The sequence below is a fragment of the Pteropus alecto genome, unplaced genomic scaffold (assembly GCF_000325575.1).
Source record: "Pteropus alecto unplaced genomic scaffold, ASM32557v1 scaffold111, whole genome shotgun sequence".
Classification (NCBI taxonomy): Eukaryota; Metazoa; Chordata; class Mammalia; order Chiroptera; family Pteropodidae; genus Pteropus; species Pteropus alecto.
The window spans coordinates 6667233-6685586 of record NW_006431915.1 but is presented as its reverse complement, the minus strand read 5'-3'; the positions used below and the strand labels follow the sequence as shown (position 1 = coordinate 6685586).

Genomic DNA, 18354 nt, shown 5'->3' with positions numbered 1-18354 from the left:
TGTTCTTTAATGGGTATAGTGTTTCGGTTTTGCAAGATGAAAAAGTTCTAGAGATTAGTTGTACAACAATGTAAATATACTTGACACTAACGAACTGCACGTTTTCTAATGGTTCAGACGGTAAATTTTATGTGTATTTAATCACAATTAAATAAAGAGTGGAGTACCCCGGGTTTCCTGGCTGGTTTTGCCAACAAAGAAGTGCAGAGAGAGGTCAGTGATTGACCAACTTGAGTTCGAATACATAGACTCTGGCAGCTGGGTAGGACCCAGATATTTCTCTGGCAAATGCTGGGAAAATGTCCACCTGAAAGGAACTTGGCTGAGGGCAAGTAATGCTGAAGTACTCTTGGTCAGGCAGTGTGATACAGAGGGAAAGTGTGGCCTCAGGGGCCACGAAGGCCCAATTTCAAATCCTAGTGATGCCACCTGAATATGTACAAACTCCCTGAACTTCAATGTCGTCGTCTGTAAATGGGGTTGTGAGGAAACACTCACAGGGTTCTTGTGAAGAACATACTTACCACGTACTCAATACATGTGTTTACCCTTCTGTGCCCACTGTTGGTCAATCTGGCCTCAACCAGTAAAATGCCAAGGAGTGTTGAAGGAAACACTTCTCTGTGCTTCTGGCAAGTGGAAATATTCTACCTTCCTCTGCTGCTACAAGGGGGCGTTTCTCCTGAATTCTAACATAGAAACCATGCTAATGCAAACCTGCACCAAAAGCAGAGCAGTTCGATGACACCCACTATAGTGGGCAATGCACAAAGGTGGCTCGTGAGAGATCAAAACAGCTTTTAAGAAAAAGCCCGAAGAATGCTAATTTGGGGGAAGAAATATGAAAAATTCTGTCCTTACCTTAGCAGTAAGGAAAACATTAAAGTGTTCATTGAAAGAGAGCACAGGATGATCTGTAATTCTTTTGAGGAATTTATCCAAAGCTTTTCTTCTGGTCTCCACAAACTCTTCTGAAAAACGATCTACTACACCTTTCACCACGAACTTCTCAGGAAGTGGCTATGAAGACAGGAAGAAAAATATTCAGAGTAATTGATAAAATGGTGCAAAGAAAAACCATCAGGCTAGCAAATCACTCCTACGATCCATCTGTCTGAGAACAGTGTTTCTTAATCAGTCCAACCTTTATTTGCTAGTCATCAATATAAACATTTTTGAAAAATAAAAATGGAATAAATCACGACTACCCTGTCAATGTTACAATGCAAGAAATAAAACACTAGAGCATAGTCTGTGGAACACAGAAAACAGTCAGTCAATGTTTATCCAGCAAATCCAACAGTCTAGCTATCTTTACATTGCTTGATGCACAAGTGATATAATGAGAAAGTTAGGACAAGATAAGATAGCCTAAGGAAGGAAGGCAGACAACATCAACCACATAAATATGCGGTTACCCAGTTCAAGGGGTAAAAGAGCATGGCAGCTTGAGAAATAAGCACATTAGGCAAACCCATGTATCTAAGAAAAGACCTTTCCTAATCCATTTTTTTTGTTCCTTTATGTTTACACTCAAAAGTTCTTAAAGATGCAACTTCCTTTACTCCCCTTCCTCAAAAGAATTTATCATATTTACTTTGAGCCCATATTGTGGGTAATTTCAAACTATCTAGCTACCAAAGGATCTCTAAGCTTTAACCTATTTCCGTAGTAGCTCGATTAAATGCTTGATTTAAAGGCCTTTCTCAATACTGCCACCACGAGGAAAGAAGGTAGCTGCTAATGTACAATTTGAAATGTTCTAGTTATGAAATATTAAAAGAATATTTACATTAAAAATGGCCAAGTGATCTGGTGGAGATGTCTCCAAAGAAGATATACAAATGGTCCAATAAGCGCATAAAAAGATGTTGAACATCATTAGTCATTAGGGAAATGCAAATCAAACCCCTTCACAATGAGATACCCCTTCACACCCACAAGGATGGTCATAATTTTTTAAAAAGGAAAAAAAAAAAAAAAAAAAAAAGAAAAACAAACATATTGGAGAGGATGTGAAAAAAACTAGAACAACTTCTTGATATGACCATGAAGAGATCTTCTTTTTAGGTTATAAATCCTCAAAGACAAAACAAAACAAAACGAAACCCCCACAGAAATAAGATACAGCAACAAGGGCTTAGCCAACCCAAAAAAGTAGAATCCTAAGCCACTTTGAGTGGAAAGGGAAAGAAGAACCCAGGTTGATAACACAGAACCTATGAAAGATTTAGGAACTTGGGTGTGTGGAATTTGACAGCCTCAACTTGAAAGGGCTTTGCAAAGTCAGTGTATTTTAATTCCCAAGAGCAAAGACTCGGGGTGAGGCAGGGGATTGGGGGGAGGGGAATGCCTCCTGGTTCCTCTTTTGCATCTGCCAAGCTGTTTGACTTTGGTCAAGTTGTATAATCTCTTGATATCTGTTCCTGCATCTGTAAAAAAAACAGTATCAACTTCACTTTTTTAAAAAGGAAAATAAATTAGCTATGAGGATTAAATTAGCTATGAGGTTGACCGTGCGTGGAACAATTCCTGCCACAGAGTAGACGTTTGAGTGTTTTGGGTTGTAGGAGTGGCAGCAACCTCAGAGAACTGCTCATCTTCAGGGACACCCAGTGTTCGATTAAATCTTGAGATGGTGAGAGTGTTCAGAGGACAGGCTAGGAATTGAGGGATTTATTTTTAACAGAGCAGGAGTTCTATAGGGCACAGTGGAAAGGTTCAGCAATAATGGAAGAGAGGGGAGTAGAGTCAGGAATATAATTACAGAGCCACATGGGGATGACATGTCCAAGTCGGATACCCAGGAGAGCTTACGCTTGGGTAAAACATTAGAAAGGCACAAGGGTCAGACCCACACGCCACCCAGCCCAATGTTCCAACATCAGTGAAGCTGTCTCAACAGGATATGACTATCCTTTAGGATAATTCCTTTATCCTTATCAATTCTTTCTTCTATTGCCTTAGGCAGCCATTATCCTTAAACCGTATACTCAGCTATCAACCTTTCATGCTAAGCAGATTACCATCTCTCTGAAGTAGGAACCACGTGTAAGGGCATCACATGGAAACTCCCTAACCATTTTTCTTCCTCCACAGAAACTCACCTACTGGGCACCACCCTCACCTCCCTTCCTCAGATCCCTGTGGACAACATATGCCTCCGCAAAGCTATCAATTCCATCTGTGTCCTGGACCCAGATTGTTCACTATCGTGCACTTGTGTCACCAATTAATTATACCTTCTCTTCAGTATCTTCCAACATCTCCTCCTTATCCAGCTCTACTCCCTGAGTCTACAAAACTACGGCTAAGTTCCCTTTCTACCAGAAAAAAACAATCCAACTACCCCTTGACCTTACATCTCCTCTAGTCTCTTCCTCATTTCACCATTTTGAAAAAATCATTTATCTTCACTTCTACTCTTCTACTCTTTCCGTTGATTTCTCAACCCCCAACCTTCTTCCACCCCAAAACAAAGCTTTCTGTGGTACTACCTGCAGTTTCTCCACCACGTTCCTACCCAGTTGCAGAAACTGCTCTTTTAAAATGAGCAGTGACTTTCTAGTTACCAGATCCAGTGGATATTTTTCTGTTCTTATCTCATGAGTCCTGTCAAGCGTTCTCTCATTTACTTATGCTTCATACGAATTGGGAGGGAGGCCTAATGAGCAAATAAGTGATGAGGTGTGACTCATTTCACATAACAGATAACCTTCTGAAATGGTTACCCATTCTTCAGATTTATGTTTACACTGAACTTGATGTTTAATGAATCAGCAAAGTTTGCTATCTAAAGGAACCCTGGGGAGAATCCTTCTGCAAACAGAATTTCCTTCTGTGATAAGCATTATTCTTCTCAAACACACATAGCTTTGAAAATTGGTTTCTTCCTGTTTCAAGCTTCCTTAAAGGAACACACCTACTCTCAGCGTCACCTTTATAATTACCTTCTGGGTTTTTATACATAGGAATCTGGGTTACTGGTGAAATCAAGGACATCCATACTCTGTAAATGAGGTAATTAAATGCAAGTGAAGAGCTCAATACAGCTCCAAGCTCATGGTAGATGTCAAATGAATGCCAGCTCTTTTTATAAATTTGTAAACACTGAGAACAGAAAGCAAAAAGAAGTGTGAACTAAAGGGTGGAACTTCCATATATCTTTTAAGCCAAATGTTTTTTAAAATATCATCTGGGATGGCATTTCACACCCACAAGGATGGTTATAAAAGAAAAAAAAAAAAAGGAGAAAAACAAGTGTTGTCAAGTATGTGGAGAAACTGGAATTTCCATAAACTGCTGGTGGCAATGTTAAATGGTGCAGCCACTGTGGAAGTTTGGCAGGTCCTTAAAAAATTAAACATAGAATTATCATATGACCCAGCAATTCCACTTCTTGGTATATTATCAAGATAACTGAAACCAAGCATTCAAACAAAAACTTGTACAATAAATGTTCAAACAGCATTATTCACAATAGCTGGGCTGGGGAAAAAGGGAAATGGGAAGTGCTGAGTTAATGGGTATGGGGTTCCTTTGGGGGATGATGAAAATGTTCTAGAACTAGAGGTGGTGATTATAAAACATTGTGAATGTATTAAAAGCCACGGAATTGTGCGCTTTAAAATGGTGAACTGCATCTCAATTTTAAAAAATGTGATGACAGGAGACGTCAAGAGAGGAGAGAAGATGCTATGCTGCTGGCTTCGAAGATGAAAGAAGAGGCCGTGAGCCAAGGAATGTAGGCGGCCTGTAGAAGCTGGAAAAGGCAAGGAACAAATTCTCCCGCAGAGCCTTCAGAAAAAAAGCAGTCCTGCCTGCATCTTGATATGAACCCACTGAGACTGATTTTGGTTTTCTGAAATCCAGAACTATGAGATAAGAAATCTCTGTTGCTTAAGCCACTTAAAAAAATAATCAGCTGGTATGGGGGTAAGGGAGTGGGTAGGGACAGGGATGAAACAAGGTTGGCCGTAAGTTGATAAATGATGAAAATGAGTGATGAATATATGAGGGTTCATTGCTTTGAATCTCTCTACTTTAGCATATTTGAAAATTTTGCATAATAAGTTTTTTAAAAGTATATATACATACGTATGTTGAAGCTGCCAAAAATCCTATTAGCAAAACATGACAATAACCCATTAAATATTTCAAGGTTTAATCTTATAATATTTACGTGTTTATAGCACTTCATACTTTGGTAAAGTACTTTCACATATATTTCATATTAGTTTATAGTAAAGTATTTTACAATCTGTGAGGAAAAAGAAAAAAAAGCATATTTCCTATAGACTTTCAGTGAAAAGCTACTATATCTGGATGGGAAATCCGGACAAAGATTTCAGTTACTCAGTCTTGAAATCTCCAACTTCCTCTTGTCAGTATTAAAACTGCTTCTTCTGTGGAATTCAACAAAGATTTAGTGCATACTACTGCATGACAGAAAAGTATTTTTCCTATCCCTATCAATCTAACAGAAAATACTGCTCCTAAGCAAAAATAACTAACAAATAAAAGAGCATCAAGATTAAAAGCTTTGTTCTGATAAAAAAACAAAACAAAACACCAAGCTTGGTTTAATTCAAAGTACATGAAAGTTCAACCAATGTTTCACTACTTATTAACTTTTCTACTGGGTAAGCTAAAGGCATGTATATTTAACTACTAAAAAGGAGGAACCAAATAGAAAATGAAGTTAGGGTTTTAATGATTATTTCATATTAAGGAAAACAGTTGTTGCATTATTAATGTTTTTCTAATTAATTCTTGAGTTTATTTCCACCCAAAACAGGTGCATAAGTACAAATGCGTCCTTCTAGCAAAGCTTCCTTCATACTAAAGCAAGCATTAAATTTCCAAGTGAAATTAAATACTAAAGTTTAATAAATATATTTGTTTCATCTCAAAAATCTATCTGTGCCCATCGAATCATGAAATCTATCTGCTATGTAACTAACTAGCAGTGAAGCAGTGTTAAAACTAACTTCTGAGCCAAACTAAATTGAAAAACAAAAATGTCACTATGAAGACTTTCTGGTGGCTCCTACTATTGGATAATAAAGACATTCAAAGTGAACTGCCATTATGAGATGACAAACATATATATCCAGCACACTTTCAGTTTTAAGATGGCATTTTAAGAACATATGATTATTTCTTTCTGCTTTAAATTCCAGAGGAACAAAGCAATATAAAAAGAGAAAAATCTACTGCAACACCAGAAAACATAAAAGTACTGTTAACAGGACAGAATCTGTTAAAGACACAAAGCAGAAAAGATTGGGGTGAGAGAAAAGTCAGTCAATATTAAGCATCTTGTGATTCTACTCAGGCAAAGGAAAGGTTGTCCCAGAAAAGTAAGGGATTGGATTTCTCCAGTAGAGCCTCAGAAACTGCCAAGTTCAGGGCCACAGGGGCTAGAAACAAAGGCAGCCAACAGAGAAAGGCAAATGAAAGAACTTGGGTGCCTCCCTGGAAGAACAGTCTGGCTGGCTGTTCACCTACAATTTCACACAACTCCAATGAAGCCCAGGTAACGAGTGAACTTTATCTCCACGCTCCTAATATAAGCAGTAGAATTTGAAAACTCAGGAACTCACACACATTTTTAATCATAGCTGATATAAGTTGTCAGGAGAAAAAAAAAAAAACAGAAACTCACCACCATTATTCCCCCAACTTTCCCAATTGATTCAAAAGATTCAAAACGTGCAAATACCTAGAAAAGCCCTGAAATCTAAGTACCTACGGAAATAGGGCACATCCAACCAGATGTTGAAACATTTGGTAAAGTTACAATACTTCGAATAGTGTAGGAAGGGTGTTGGACTAGACAGATCGATGAACCAAAAGTTTCAGAAACAGCCCAAGAATATACAAGTCTAATGCATGGTACAGTGTAATACACAAATTATGATAAAGGTGATTGATTATCCACATAAATGGTTCTGGGATAACTCACCATGCGAAAAAAAGAAAGGTCCTCCCATGTCACATCAGAATTCTACATTTACATATTAAAAATAAAGACATATAAGTAATAGAAGAAAATCCAGAAATACATTTTTACCATCCTCGGCTAGAAATGCGCTTCACAGACAGAAACTGTAAAGGAAAGATTAACTTGGCTGAGAGATGTTATTTTTATGGAGTCAAGTCTAAGATGACAACTGGAGAAAAAAGAGATATTCCCAACTGAGTTCATTTCCCTTGCAGATATGGAGGTCTTGCAAATCAATAAAAAAATAAAATAAAATAAATAGAAAATAGAAAATGAAGAGGCATTCATAAAAGAAATACCAATGTCCAAAAAAGTCATAGGAAGATATGAGGCCTCACTAGTTAAAGAAATAAAAACTTATTGTGCAAAAATGAACTCAAAATGGATAAGGACCTAAATGTAAGCGCTAAAACTATAAAAATCTTAGAAAATGACATAGGTATAAATCTTCACGAGCTAAGACTAGGTAATGGTTTCTAAGATATGACACCAAAAGCATAAGCAACCAAAGAAAAAATAGAATAATTGGACTTCATAGAAATTAAAAGCCTTTGAACTTCAAAGGACACCATCAAGAAAGTAAAGAGAAAAACCATTAAATGGGAGAAAATTATATCTGACAAAGGACTTGTATCTAGATTATACAAAAAACTACGACAAACTCAATAATAAAAAGACAATCTGATTTTAAAATGGGCAAAGGATCTAAATAGATATTTCTCCAAGGAAGAAAACAAATGATCGACAAGCACATAAAAAAAAAAAAAATGTTCACATCTTTAACTGTCAGGGAACTGCAAACTAAAACCACAATTAGATACTACATCATACACACAAGGAGACTATAATCAAAAAGACAGATAATAACCAATGACGAAGATGTGGAGAAACTGGAACTCTCACACACTGCTGGAAGGAATGCAAAATGATGCAGCCGCTTTGGAAAACAGTCTGTCAGTTCCTCACAAGGTTAAAATAAGAATTACATATAATTTAGCAATTATACTTCTAGGTACATGACCCCCCAAAATGAAAACATATGGCCACATGAAAACTTACACACAAACATTCATAGCAGCATTACTCACAATAGCCAAAAAGTGAAAACAACTCTAATGTCCATCAAAGGTGAATGGATAGACAAACTGTGATATATCCGTACAACGGAATATTATATGACAATAAAAGGGAATGAAGTTCTGATACATGCTACAACATGGATGAACTGTGAAAACAGCATGCTAAGTGAAAAACATCCAGTTACAAAAGACTGCATAATGTATGATTTCACTTATTTAAAACATCCAGAATAGGCAAATCTGGAGAGACAGAAAGTAGATTAAAGGTTTCCGGGCACTAGGGAAGATAAACAGTTTGGGAGTGACGAGCAAGGAGTGGGAGGTTTCTTTTTAGGGTGATGAAAAGTTTCTGAAATTGATTGTGTGATGGTTGCACAACTTTGAATACACTATATGCCCCTAACATACTCATTTTAAATGAGCAAACTGTATGGCGTATGAATTACATTTCAAAAAAGCTGTTTTTAAAATAAAGGAAGTGAAACTTTAAACAATGATTGCATTGTGTGTTTACTGGGTCTCTGGGGCGGGGGGCCCTTGTCTATCTTATAACCCCTCACCTTCCCAAGAGTATGCACTAGGCCTAGTAAAAAGACCAACACAAAGTGGATGCTTAGTAATAGGCAGACACCCAGCAAAATTGCTGTAAAATGAGTTTCTGTAGGGGAAACAAATTTTTTTGTTTCCAGTTTGACTTTCATGTTTAAGTCAGAGATGCTCTCTTATATTAAATTTCTCTCCAGCCCAGATATGCTATAAGGATTTATGAAGAAATTTAAGCCTTCATTTGCTTCTAAAATACCTTCCTACTCACTGCTTCTACCCAGACCACAGGAAACCATACTTAAAGATACTCTGGCGGCATTCTGGAGACTTCCATTCTCCTTCTGTTCTGGCCAGTGTCTACGCATGAGTGCTACTACGTTTCTCCAGCAGGTGTTGCTATCTAACCTTTGATGTTAAGCACCAAACAAACTACACAAACTGCCAGGAGGTGGAGCACAATTCCCCTTACGCACAGTGTGGGCTGCGCATAAAGAGCGACTTGCTTCAGAAGAGTACGGTATGGAGAGAGAGAGAAAAAAAAGAGTAACTGTAGAACAGAGACACCTCAAGTCAAGTGATCATCAACTGTGATAAACACCGTGGATAATATGTACTCTTGATACGATGCAGATGGTACTTTACCTCTGTGCTTTTCCTCCCCAAAACGCATTAACCCAGTCTAATCATGAGGAAAACACCAGACAAATCTTGACTGAGGGACACTCTATAAAATGCTTGACCAGTACTCCTCAGCACTGCCGAGGTCATCAAAAACAAGGAAACTGTCACAACCAAGAAGAGCCTAAGGAGACCCGATGACTAAACACAATGCTGTATGCTGGATAGGATCCTGGAATAGAAAAAGGGCATTAGGCAAAAACTGAGGAAATCTGAATAAAGGACTTTTAGGCAATGATAATGCACCATCACTGGTTCATTTAATGTGACAAATGTGCCACAATAATGTAAGATGTTAATAAGCAAAACCGAGTGTGGGTATGTGAGAACTCACTGTACTATCTCTGCAATAATTCTGGAACTTGAAAACTGTTCTAAAATAAAAAGTCTATTTAAAAAAAAATAATTCACTAGCTGCCAATTTTGCCAAATGAAGATTTTTTTTTTTTTTTAATTCTATTTTAAGTGATAGTTCCAGTGGTTTAAAAACTATAGTTTCTTCTTCGAGCACATTTTTAACTGGTTAGAAGAAAGAAAAGCAGAACTTCAGGCTTGGAGAGCAGAGGGGATATGCGATTGGGGGCTGGGGGATTCCCTGAGAAAGAATGAAGCCCCAGCCAAGACCCATCGCTTCCATCACAGTACTGGAACCACAGCTGCTTCCATCTCGAAAATCAAGAAAACTGCCAGAGGGTCACAGCATATTCAGCCTCTTTCGACCATGGGGCCGGGGCGGGGGGCAGAGTGGGGGAAAGCACTGGAAAATGCAGTGGGGACAGGAAAATCAGCAGTGCTAAGACGTTATTCAGCCAAGGTGGCTACTGAAAGATAAAGCCCTGATGAAGGGCTTTACGACCCAAATTGCCCTAAAATCACCAAAGCCCCAAGAAATCTCTGGAGTGTAAATAATTATAATTTCTACTAAAAAAAAAAAAAGTAGTCAGAAAAATACTCAATGTGTGTGTTGATTTTAAGTCTTTTCAATTTTATTTGCTCTGATTCTGTTTTAAAAATGAGATGTAAGTAATAGATAAATATGCTGTTTAAATAAATAGAGCTAAGGTGGCTTTTCGGTTTGTCTTTTAAATGAAAAACTGTGGCTGAGTGGATCGTGTGCTAGATTTCTGCTCCCTGAATTACCCAGGTGTAAAGAAAGCCCCGGATGGCTGTAGCCTGAGGCATCATTCTTCACTTGGTGGCAGCTATCCAAACCTTAATAGTTTGGATATTCACTCTAGGACGAGTGAAACTGAAAGCCTTTAAAGAGACAGCAAATGAAATTTAGGATTCTCCATACTTCAAAAATTTATCATAATAGAAGTGAAAACCTACCCCACCCTACGCAAAAAACTGGCACTCTGCATAGCAAGCAAATCAGAACCCAAAACACAAAAGGTGAAATATATTATACAGTATCCATAAACATGTTTTACATACATTTGATGGGTGAATCTGGTCTCAAATGTAAGGCAGAGTCTGCCTGTAATTTAAGGGATGAGAGCTGAGTGAACATCCATCCACAAGAAAGATAATGCAGGAAAAGTGAATAGCAAGCTATAATGACTTAGTACCTACGGGAATGAGATGAGTGGGCTGTGATTCTTCCAGTTTGTTCCTCAACCAGTCGAAATCCTGGTATCTTCGACGAACAGAATATTCTGGCAGGTCAAACTCCACCCGAGTACTCTAAAAAATAATAAGAGTGGAACAAAATAAGCATAAGGGAATAGGAGCACATCTTGGCAGAGGACAAGGAAAAATGCTCTCTTTGAATAACCAAACTGCACAAGAACACGCGTTCTTTCCACCAAACGCACCAGCCAAATGGCAGGCTTTACCAGCACAGAATGACCACTCTGGGCCGCGGGTCCCAGTTAAAAATTCAAGGATCTAAATCGAGAATAAAAATGTCGAGGTTTTTCATTTCTACCCTCAGGAAATGAATCTCAACTATCCCACAGAACTGTGTTCAGAAACATTTGATTCATTTCCTCCAAGCTTAACTGAGAATTTCTTTTAGCAGAATCATTCCACAGAGGATATTGCTACTAAATCCAAATCTGTGAATCTGTTAAAAGAATTTATATCTCCACCTTCTGCTAAATATGCTAACAAGTTTTGCCAGAGGCAGAGGGGTAACAAAAAGTAGAGATAACATCACATTTAGGATCCAGATTAGATGAAATAGAAGGTTTTGCCTCATCTACCATATTCTGGCCAGAACTATAAACTTTAAATTACACTGCATTTTAGATAAGAAAAAAAAATTTAGAAGGAAATAAAACCAAAATGCCATTATAATGATGAAAAATATTTATCTGATCCCCTTTCTTGGATTTAAGTTTTCTGAAATGTGATTGTAACACTTTGATAATGAAAACTAATGTTAAATAAAATTAAATTATAGCGAAACAAGATTTTTACACATTAATTAGCTCAAACTAAAATTGTGTCTCTGATAAACTACTTTTCCCTATGGGGGTACTGACTATATGATAGTCACAGTTCTCAGAAATTAAAGTATACAATAAAAATGGTTTGAGCTACATTTCATAAATTTATTCTTTCACGCCAAAAGTCTGTTTTAAACTACAACACCGAGAATACCTTTAAAACACATTAACAAGAGTCATCCATCAGAGAAAAAGCCGTGAACAGTTTTGGCATTGAAAATTATTATTTCATCCTCCCTGAAAGCGATGTTCACACCGTCTGGGCAAAACCGTGAAGTTAAAGGCCTGGGTCTTGGACTAACCCCCAACTAACTCTTTCTGCATCTTTTCCCTTTTCTGGAGTCCCATGCACCAGCTTATGCCCAGGAAACACAACTTTCCCTTGCGATGGTGGTAAGGGTGTGAAGATGCGGGGAGATTCCTTCAACTTAGGTAGGTAGGATTTATTGGAAGACTCCCCAGAGGAATTAGCATTGTGGACGTGGAGAGAGAGAGAAAAAAATACTTAAATCCAAAGAACAAATCACTGCTGACGAATTTTCAGGCATAAGGGTCAGGAAAACACACACACACACACCCTCCCCCGGAGGCAAAATGGGAAGAACTCTGCACATGTGCAGCTCAGCACCCCCACCAGATTCCTGGAACACCAACCACTACGCCTGCCAGAGCCTTGGTTTCTGCAACGGTAAGAAGAGAGTTGGAAGCAACGTCCTTGGGGAACCCACAGGGCACCCCAACAGGCTCCATGAGGACTCGTTGATAACAATGGGCCCATGAAAGGCAGATTTCAAAAGGTGACAAATGAATTCAACCCATTTTCATTTACATGATATCAACCCATCGCTTCTCTTTATTATGCTTTTGCAGATCCACTTTATAAATTATAGCTTATGTAAGTAACGTTTCTACTCTAATTTTGAAATCAATATTTGGTAACTATAAAAAGCAGTAGGATAAAACACAAGTTTGTTTCTGCCGTAATTAATTTTACTTTTGGGGAACCGTTTTTTTCCTTCTCTGTTCATTCAGGTTGGACATACTTACTCATTTTAAAACTTCAGGAAAAATAAAGAAAAGAAAAATAAAAGACCCATACTCCTCTAAATAGAGAAAAATGCAATTAATATTATGGTTTATGTCTTTTCATGTTTTTTTTTCCCCTACGTATTTTTCCAGAAATACACCAATTTTTATTCTTACCCCAAATTCTCAACATTGGTGACCTTTGATAGACTTATAACTGAAAAATAATATATTATCTTTGTTTTACTTTTGTTTCTTTAATGAGTATTGGGATTAAATATCCTTTCAAATATTTGTTGGTCGTAGTTTTTCTTCTTTTGTGAGGGGTCTTTATTAAATTTTGAGTCAAGTCTTTTTCATTCGTGAAGACTCTTTATAGCCATTGGTCTATCATAATTTTCAAATGGTTTTTCTGACATAGAGCTTTTAAATTCATCCATTATTTTCCCTTCTGCTTGCCACTTTTGTTGTCATCCATAAGAAGCGTGTCTCCATTGCAAGCTTTTAAAAATATTCACCTGTATTTTCTCCTTTATTTATGGCTCTTACATTTATGCCTTTAATTACTGCTATTCTACTTCTAGGAATTAACCATTAGAAGAAAATTTTTAAACTGTGGCAAAGGTATCTGTTGATGATGTTCACTGCAATATTATTTAAAATAGCAGAAGAATAAAAGCAACCTGAATGTCCAGCAATAAAAAATGGTTAAGGAAATTATGGCATATTTATTCTACGGTTATCAGTAATCATGTCTTTAATACATTTTCAATGACAAAAATGCTCCAACATAGTTTTAAGAGAAAATAGCAAGATACAAAATTAATTGTACATACATTATGATTTCATTGGTGTTAAAAATGTGAATATAAAAGGTTAGAAGGAAACTCTAGAACTGATAATGAAAACTGTCCTCTTTTTTACTCATCCTTATTTCCAAATTTCCTACTATATTTACACAATACTTTTATAGTCACACACACACACACACACACTCATTTTTTAACAGCTCCTTTAAGGACAAAGGAGATTTAACAAAGCAGTAAAACTCGTTTGATGCATTGGAAAGCAATATGATAAAAAATAATCTTCATGAAACAGAAGGATGTTCATACTCCCTGACCCGATATTTATTTTACTTATTTTTACCACAACTTGTTCTAGAAAAGATATAGTGATATGTGAAACATGATCAAATGATATAAATTAGAAGTAGGTGAGAAGATAAAGGAAAAACAAGGACAGAGAGAAAACTAGAACCAGGAACGAGGCTAGCAAAACACACTCACCTCGGAATTATGCTCACTTGCTAAAACTGGGCCACAGACATTACTGGGAAATTCTGGAGAGAAACCCAGTCAGTTATAAGACTCACGGTACTCATAAAATATGCAGGCCAATATAACTCCAACTGTGAATTTGTAGTAACTTTTTCCTCTGTGAAATTCAGGTTCTAACTTAGAAAGAAAAATAAGGTAATAAATGTTTATCTGTTTTCTAATATATGTGGTGAACAAAACAATAAAGAAGAAAGAAAAGTACACACGGTTCGCAGTCAGAGACAACCACTACACCATGTCGTTCTGTGTCCTTCTGTAATGTGTTTCCCAGTCTACAATGACCCACAAATATCACAAGGTCATGAGTACACACCTAAAGTCAGATGAACAAAGAGGTAAGCATTCGCAAGAGTGGTAATGAAGAATATTCATTTTCGCCATCCCTCCGTATCTTCTTGCTGATCTGTAGGCATCCTCGCCTATTTTTTATTTAAGTTCAACACTTTGGAAGACCTAGCACAGAGCTAGACTACAATCGATCACCCAGGAGAGTCCCCCGTCCTCTGGGCCTCATCCTACCACAAAAGAACTCTTATTCTCCAGGAGCTAAACTGTCCAACGACTATGGCCTGGAGCCATTCCAGAGGATTTCTATTCAATCCAAAATTTACAACTGGCTCACTCAAGAGAGATTTGGTATTTGTCAGAAATGCCACTTGTCTGGCCTCGGCTGGATCTTAAGAAATCTGAGTGACCTCCTCTGCCCCAAAAGGGACTTCTTTCCTCGCCAAGTATTAGCCAGCTAATTGCATTCTGCTTCGAAAGCCCACAGGCCTAAGAGAGCACCTGAGAACGAGGCCTGGGGAGGCTTTTGGCCCCTTCTCCTGGAGTCCCCCTGGGCTTCCGCACTTCTGACACAAACTGCCACTTACCTCCTCCTTCTCAGATCTTCCACCAGGTGCTCTGGAACACCCATTTCATAATTAATAATCAAGTCCTGTAGTTCTTCAACCCATTTGGATTCTGAAAGCTGGCTCTCCCCTGAGGATAAGGCCTCCCTACAGTCCAATCAAGTGGAAAGCTGCCCATTTTCTCTCATTTCCCAAACCTCACCTCACCCTCTAAGACCAAGGGCTGCTGCTGACATCCTCCTCATTCCACGCTGCCCCTTACCACCGCCCCTCCACGGCACGGCCCTGTGAAAACCCTTTTGAGGCCCATGCCATCGAGATATATCCATCTCTATTCCTCCTCACCCCTGTCATCTACTGACAGCCCTGTCATTTATCCTGATTCCCTGAGAGCACCTGGCTCTCAGGCTTCCTTTCCAAAGACCTCCCATAATCTGGGTGCCCTCAAGAGCCAGGTGGTTTGCACATACAACACCCACCACCAAGCCGACAACGTCCCCTTCCCGTGGCCTCTCCACAAACTGTCATCACGCAGAAATTTAAATATCGTCCTCCCTAACCAGCACCTCCTATATTTCAGATTCTTCCATTTTCCTCTGTCCCTGGTTTTTTAGCCTTTGGGACCTACAGTTCCTTAGCACTCTGTCCATTCCTGTCTTCACTTCCTTCCTTAATCAGCATCAATTCCATGACCCATCATTCCTATCTCTGACTTGCCAATATCCTAAATGCCCCTTCCCCACTGTCCTCTCACACAACTCTGGCAAAAACACGGTTATCCACTTCTTGCTCTAACAGACCTGGGCGTGTGAGCACACTCCTGAAGGAAAAGCAAAATCAAGCAAAACACATTGACTGATGCTATGAATTCTACGACTCGACCCTCCATACTGCCAAACAATCTTTCTACACTTCCTTAATCAACTCTCTCCCTCACTTTCCTCATCAATACATGTAAAACCTATACAAGTTTTGAAAACTTCTAGGTCCCACTTCAACACTTCCCTCTCACTCTTAGTAGAAGACCAATCTATCTATCTAGCCACAGAGAAAACTGCAGCTATCAGCAAAGAACTCTCAACTTTCTGCCACAAAAAAAACTTTCCTTCTTTCTCCAGGAATAATGAAAAAAGTTCACCTCCCCCTCATCAGAGGCCACTCTGTCCCTCCACTCTGCTCAGGATACTATCTCTTTCCACCTTCTCGGTGGCTTCCGATCTTCAATCTAACGTCTCCTTCCTTCTCAACATGTCCACTTGGCACTTAAGTCTCTTCCATCCTTAAAAAACAAACAAAAGTCCCTTCCCCTCAGACCATGCCGTGCTCCAGCTACTGTTCTTCCTCTATACTCACGTTCATTGCCAAACTACCAAAACTCATGATGTCTCTCTCCTTTCTTCTCAGTCACCCTAACCTGCTGCAAACTGGGTTCTGCCCCACCACACCAATGAAACTGCTCTCACCGTAGCCATCGATAACCTTCTTGCCATTAAATCTAATGTTCGCTTTATAATCCTTATATATAACTTGACCTCTGAGCAGCTTTTAGCCAGGTGATCACCAGGGCATTTGAAAAAAGGAACGAGTTGGGGCACAAGTCTTGGTAATGACTAACTGGTGATGGAGAAAAGACAAGAGGAGGATGGCTTATAAAGAGAGCTGAAGGCTCCTCTCTAGTTTGCCAGGCCCCAGTCTATTTCCACATCATCATCACCGGTTTCAAAAGCCAGGCCATGGTAGCAAAACCACAGTGCCAGGGGAGGCGGGGGGCAACCCTCGAAAATTATGTCATGACCTGGATTCAAGTTCTAGCTTCACCACATATTAGTTGCGTATCTTTGAGCCATTTTTTAAATATCTCTGTGTCTCAGTTTCCTCATCTACAAAACAAAAATACCACCGGTACCTATTTCATTGAGTGTGAGGATTAACTGATGATATATTTAAAGCACTTAACACAAAATAAATGATAGCTCATCCATAGAGCAGAACATTATTGCAGTCTTAGAAATGACAGCATAAAAGCATGCTTACTGGCGTTTACTGGCATAGAAAGATGGTTGCAACATATTAAGTGAATTGACAGCATGCAAAACACTCACTTATGTAAGTGAATAGAAATAAATAGTTCATAAAGTTATAAGTGATTATTTCTGGCTGGTGAGCTTACAGATCTCCTTTTGCTTCAATGTTTTAGCTTACTTGAGTTTTCTAATTCCTCTTCAATGAGCACTATTACTTACATGAAATAAAGTTTAAAGGGTTTCTATTGCAAAACAGTACACAGCACATGGTTCCGTGCTCAATAATTAGTTAATATGATGATACTTTCTAGGAGCCTGGAGAGAAAATTGTCAACATCTGCCTGCCCTGAAAAAGGCCTCTCTTCACTGCTGGAGAGATAAGATACCCACGACTTAGATTTGGGTGAAGAATGCTTTGCCTATATTGGCTCTCAGCTGCAGGATCATTTTAGCCCAGGCAAAAGCAGCTCTATACCTTGTCCAGCTTTGCTCATCAGGAGTCTGAGTTAGGACATCTGAGTCAAAGCTCAAAGTAACAGAACAGGTATTTGTATGACCTTGTCTTCTCACCATTCACTTTGCTTGAGAATCTCAGCAGAAGTGGGGATCCCGGGACAAGATCAGGTGTTTGGGACACTGAGTTCCTGGTTGTTCTCTCTCTCTCATCCCCACATATCCCTACATATCCTTTAACACAACATTCAGAAAGAAGGCTCCAAATGCATCACCAAGATATTAGAGCCAGTGTCACTATTTGAAACAGAAAAAGAAAAGGACTCTGGTTTGAGACAGGAAGTGAAATTGACAGTAATAAGTGAAACGTAATTCTGCGACAAGTTCACCTTGAGGTGTTGGCATCACCACCAGTGAAAATGTGGGATCGGAACTTGGAAAAGGTTATCCTAAGACATTATCTGAGTTATAGGAAACTGAACAGCCCCAGAAACAGGGACAGAAATAAGAACACAAAGAGAAAGAGGAAGGAAAGAAGGAAAGAGAAGAGGCACAAGAAAGAGTGGGAGGCTGCAGCCTGTGTCTCGGCCTGTGCATCAGTGAACAGAGGTCTGCAGTGTTAGCATTTTGGGAGCTAAACTGAGGGCGGAAGAATCAAGCAGGGGTGGGAAAACATCAAGGGAGGTGAGCATCGCTGTGCCAGCAAGGCATCACCTTGTCATTCAGCTGTTTAGAGCACAAATTCAAGAAGAACAGGTATTGCATTTCACTGACGACAGGGTAAAAAATAAGTTGACCCTAGGGGAAAAAATAAGTCGCTGGAAATAATTCATGGGAATACACGTATATATCAACCTAAGACCTCTGAGAATATAATATACATCTAAGCACCTAGCCC

The 18354-nt window shown here is 38.8% G+C and overlaps 1 protein-coding gene across 1 annotated transcript in view; it reads right to left on the bottom strand.

The window, feature by feature from the left end:
* The window catches only part of SNX30 (sorting nexin family member 30), a gene marked incomplete at its 5' end in the record, with an annotated part of 96638 nt that overhangs the window by 33586 nt on the left and 44698 nt on the right, over window positions 1–18354 (bottom strand). Inside the window, 2 exons of the mRNA XM_006906114.3 lie at window positions 862–1020; window positions 10885–10995. Of these exons, the coding sequence (XP_006906176.1) occupies window positions 862–1020; window positions 10885–10995 (270 nt within the window). The remainder of the gene's footprint in view (window positions 1–861; window positions 1021–10884; window positions 10996–18354) is intronic.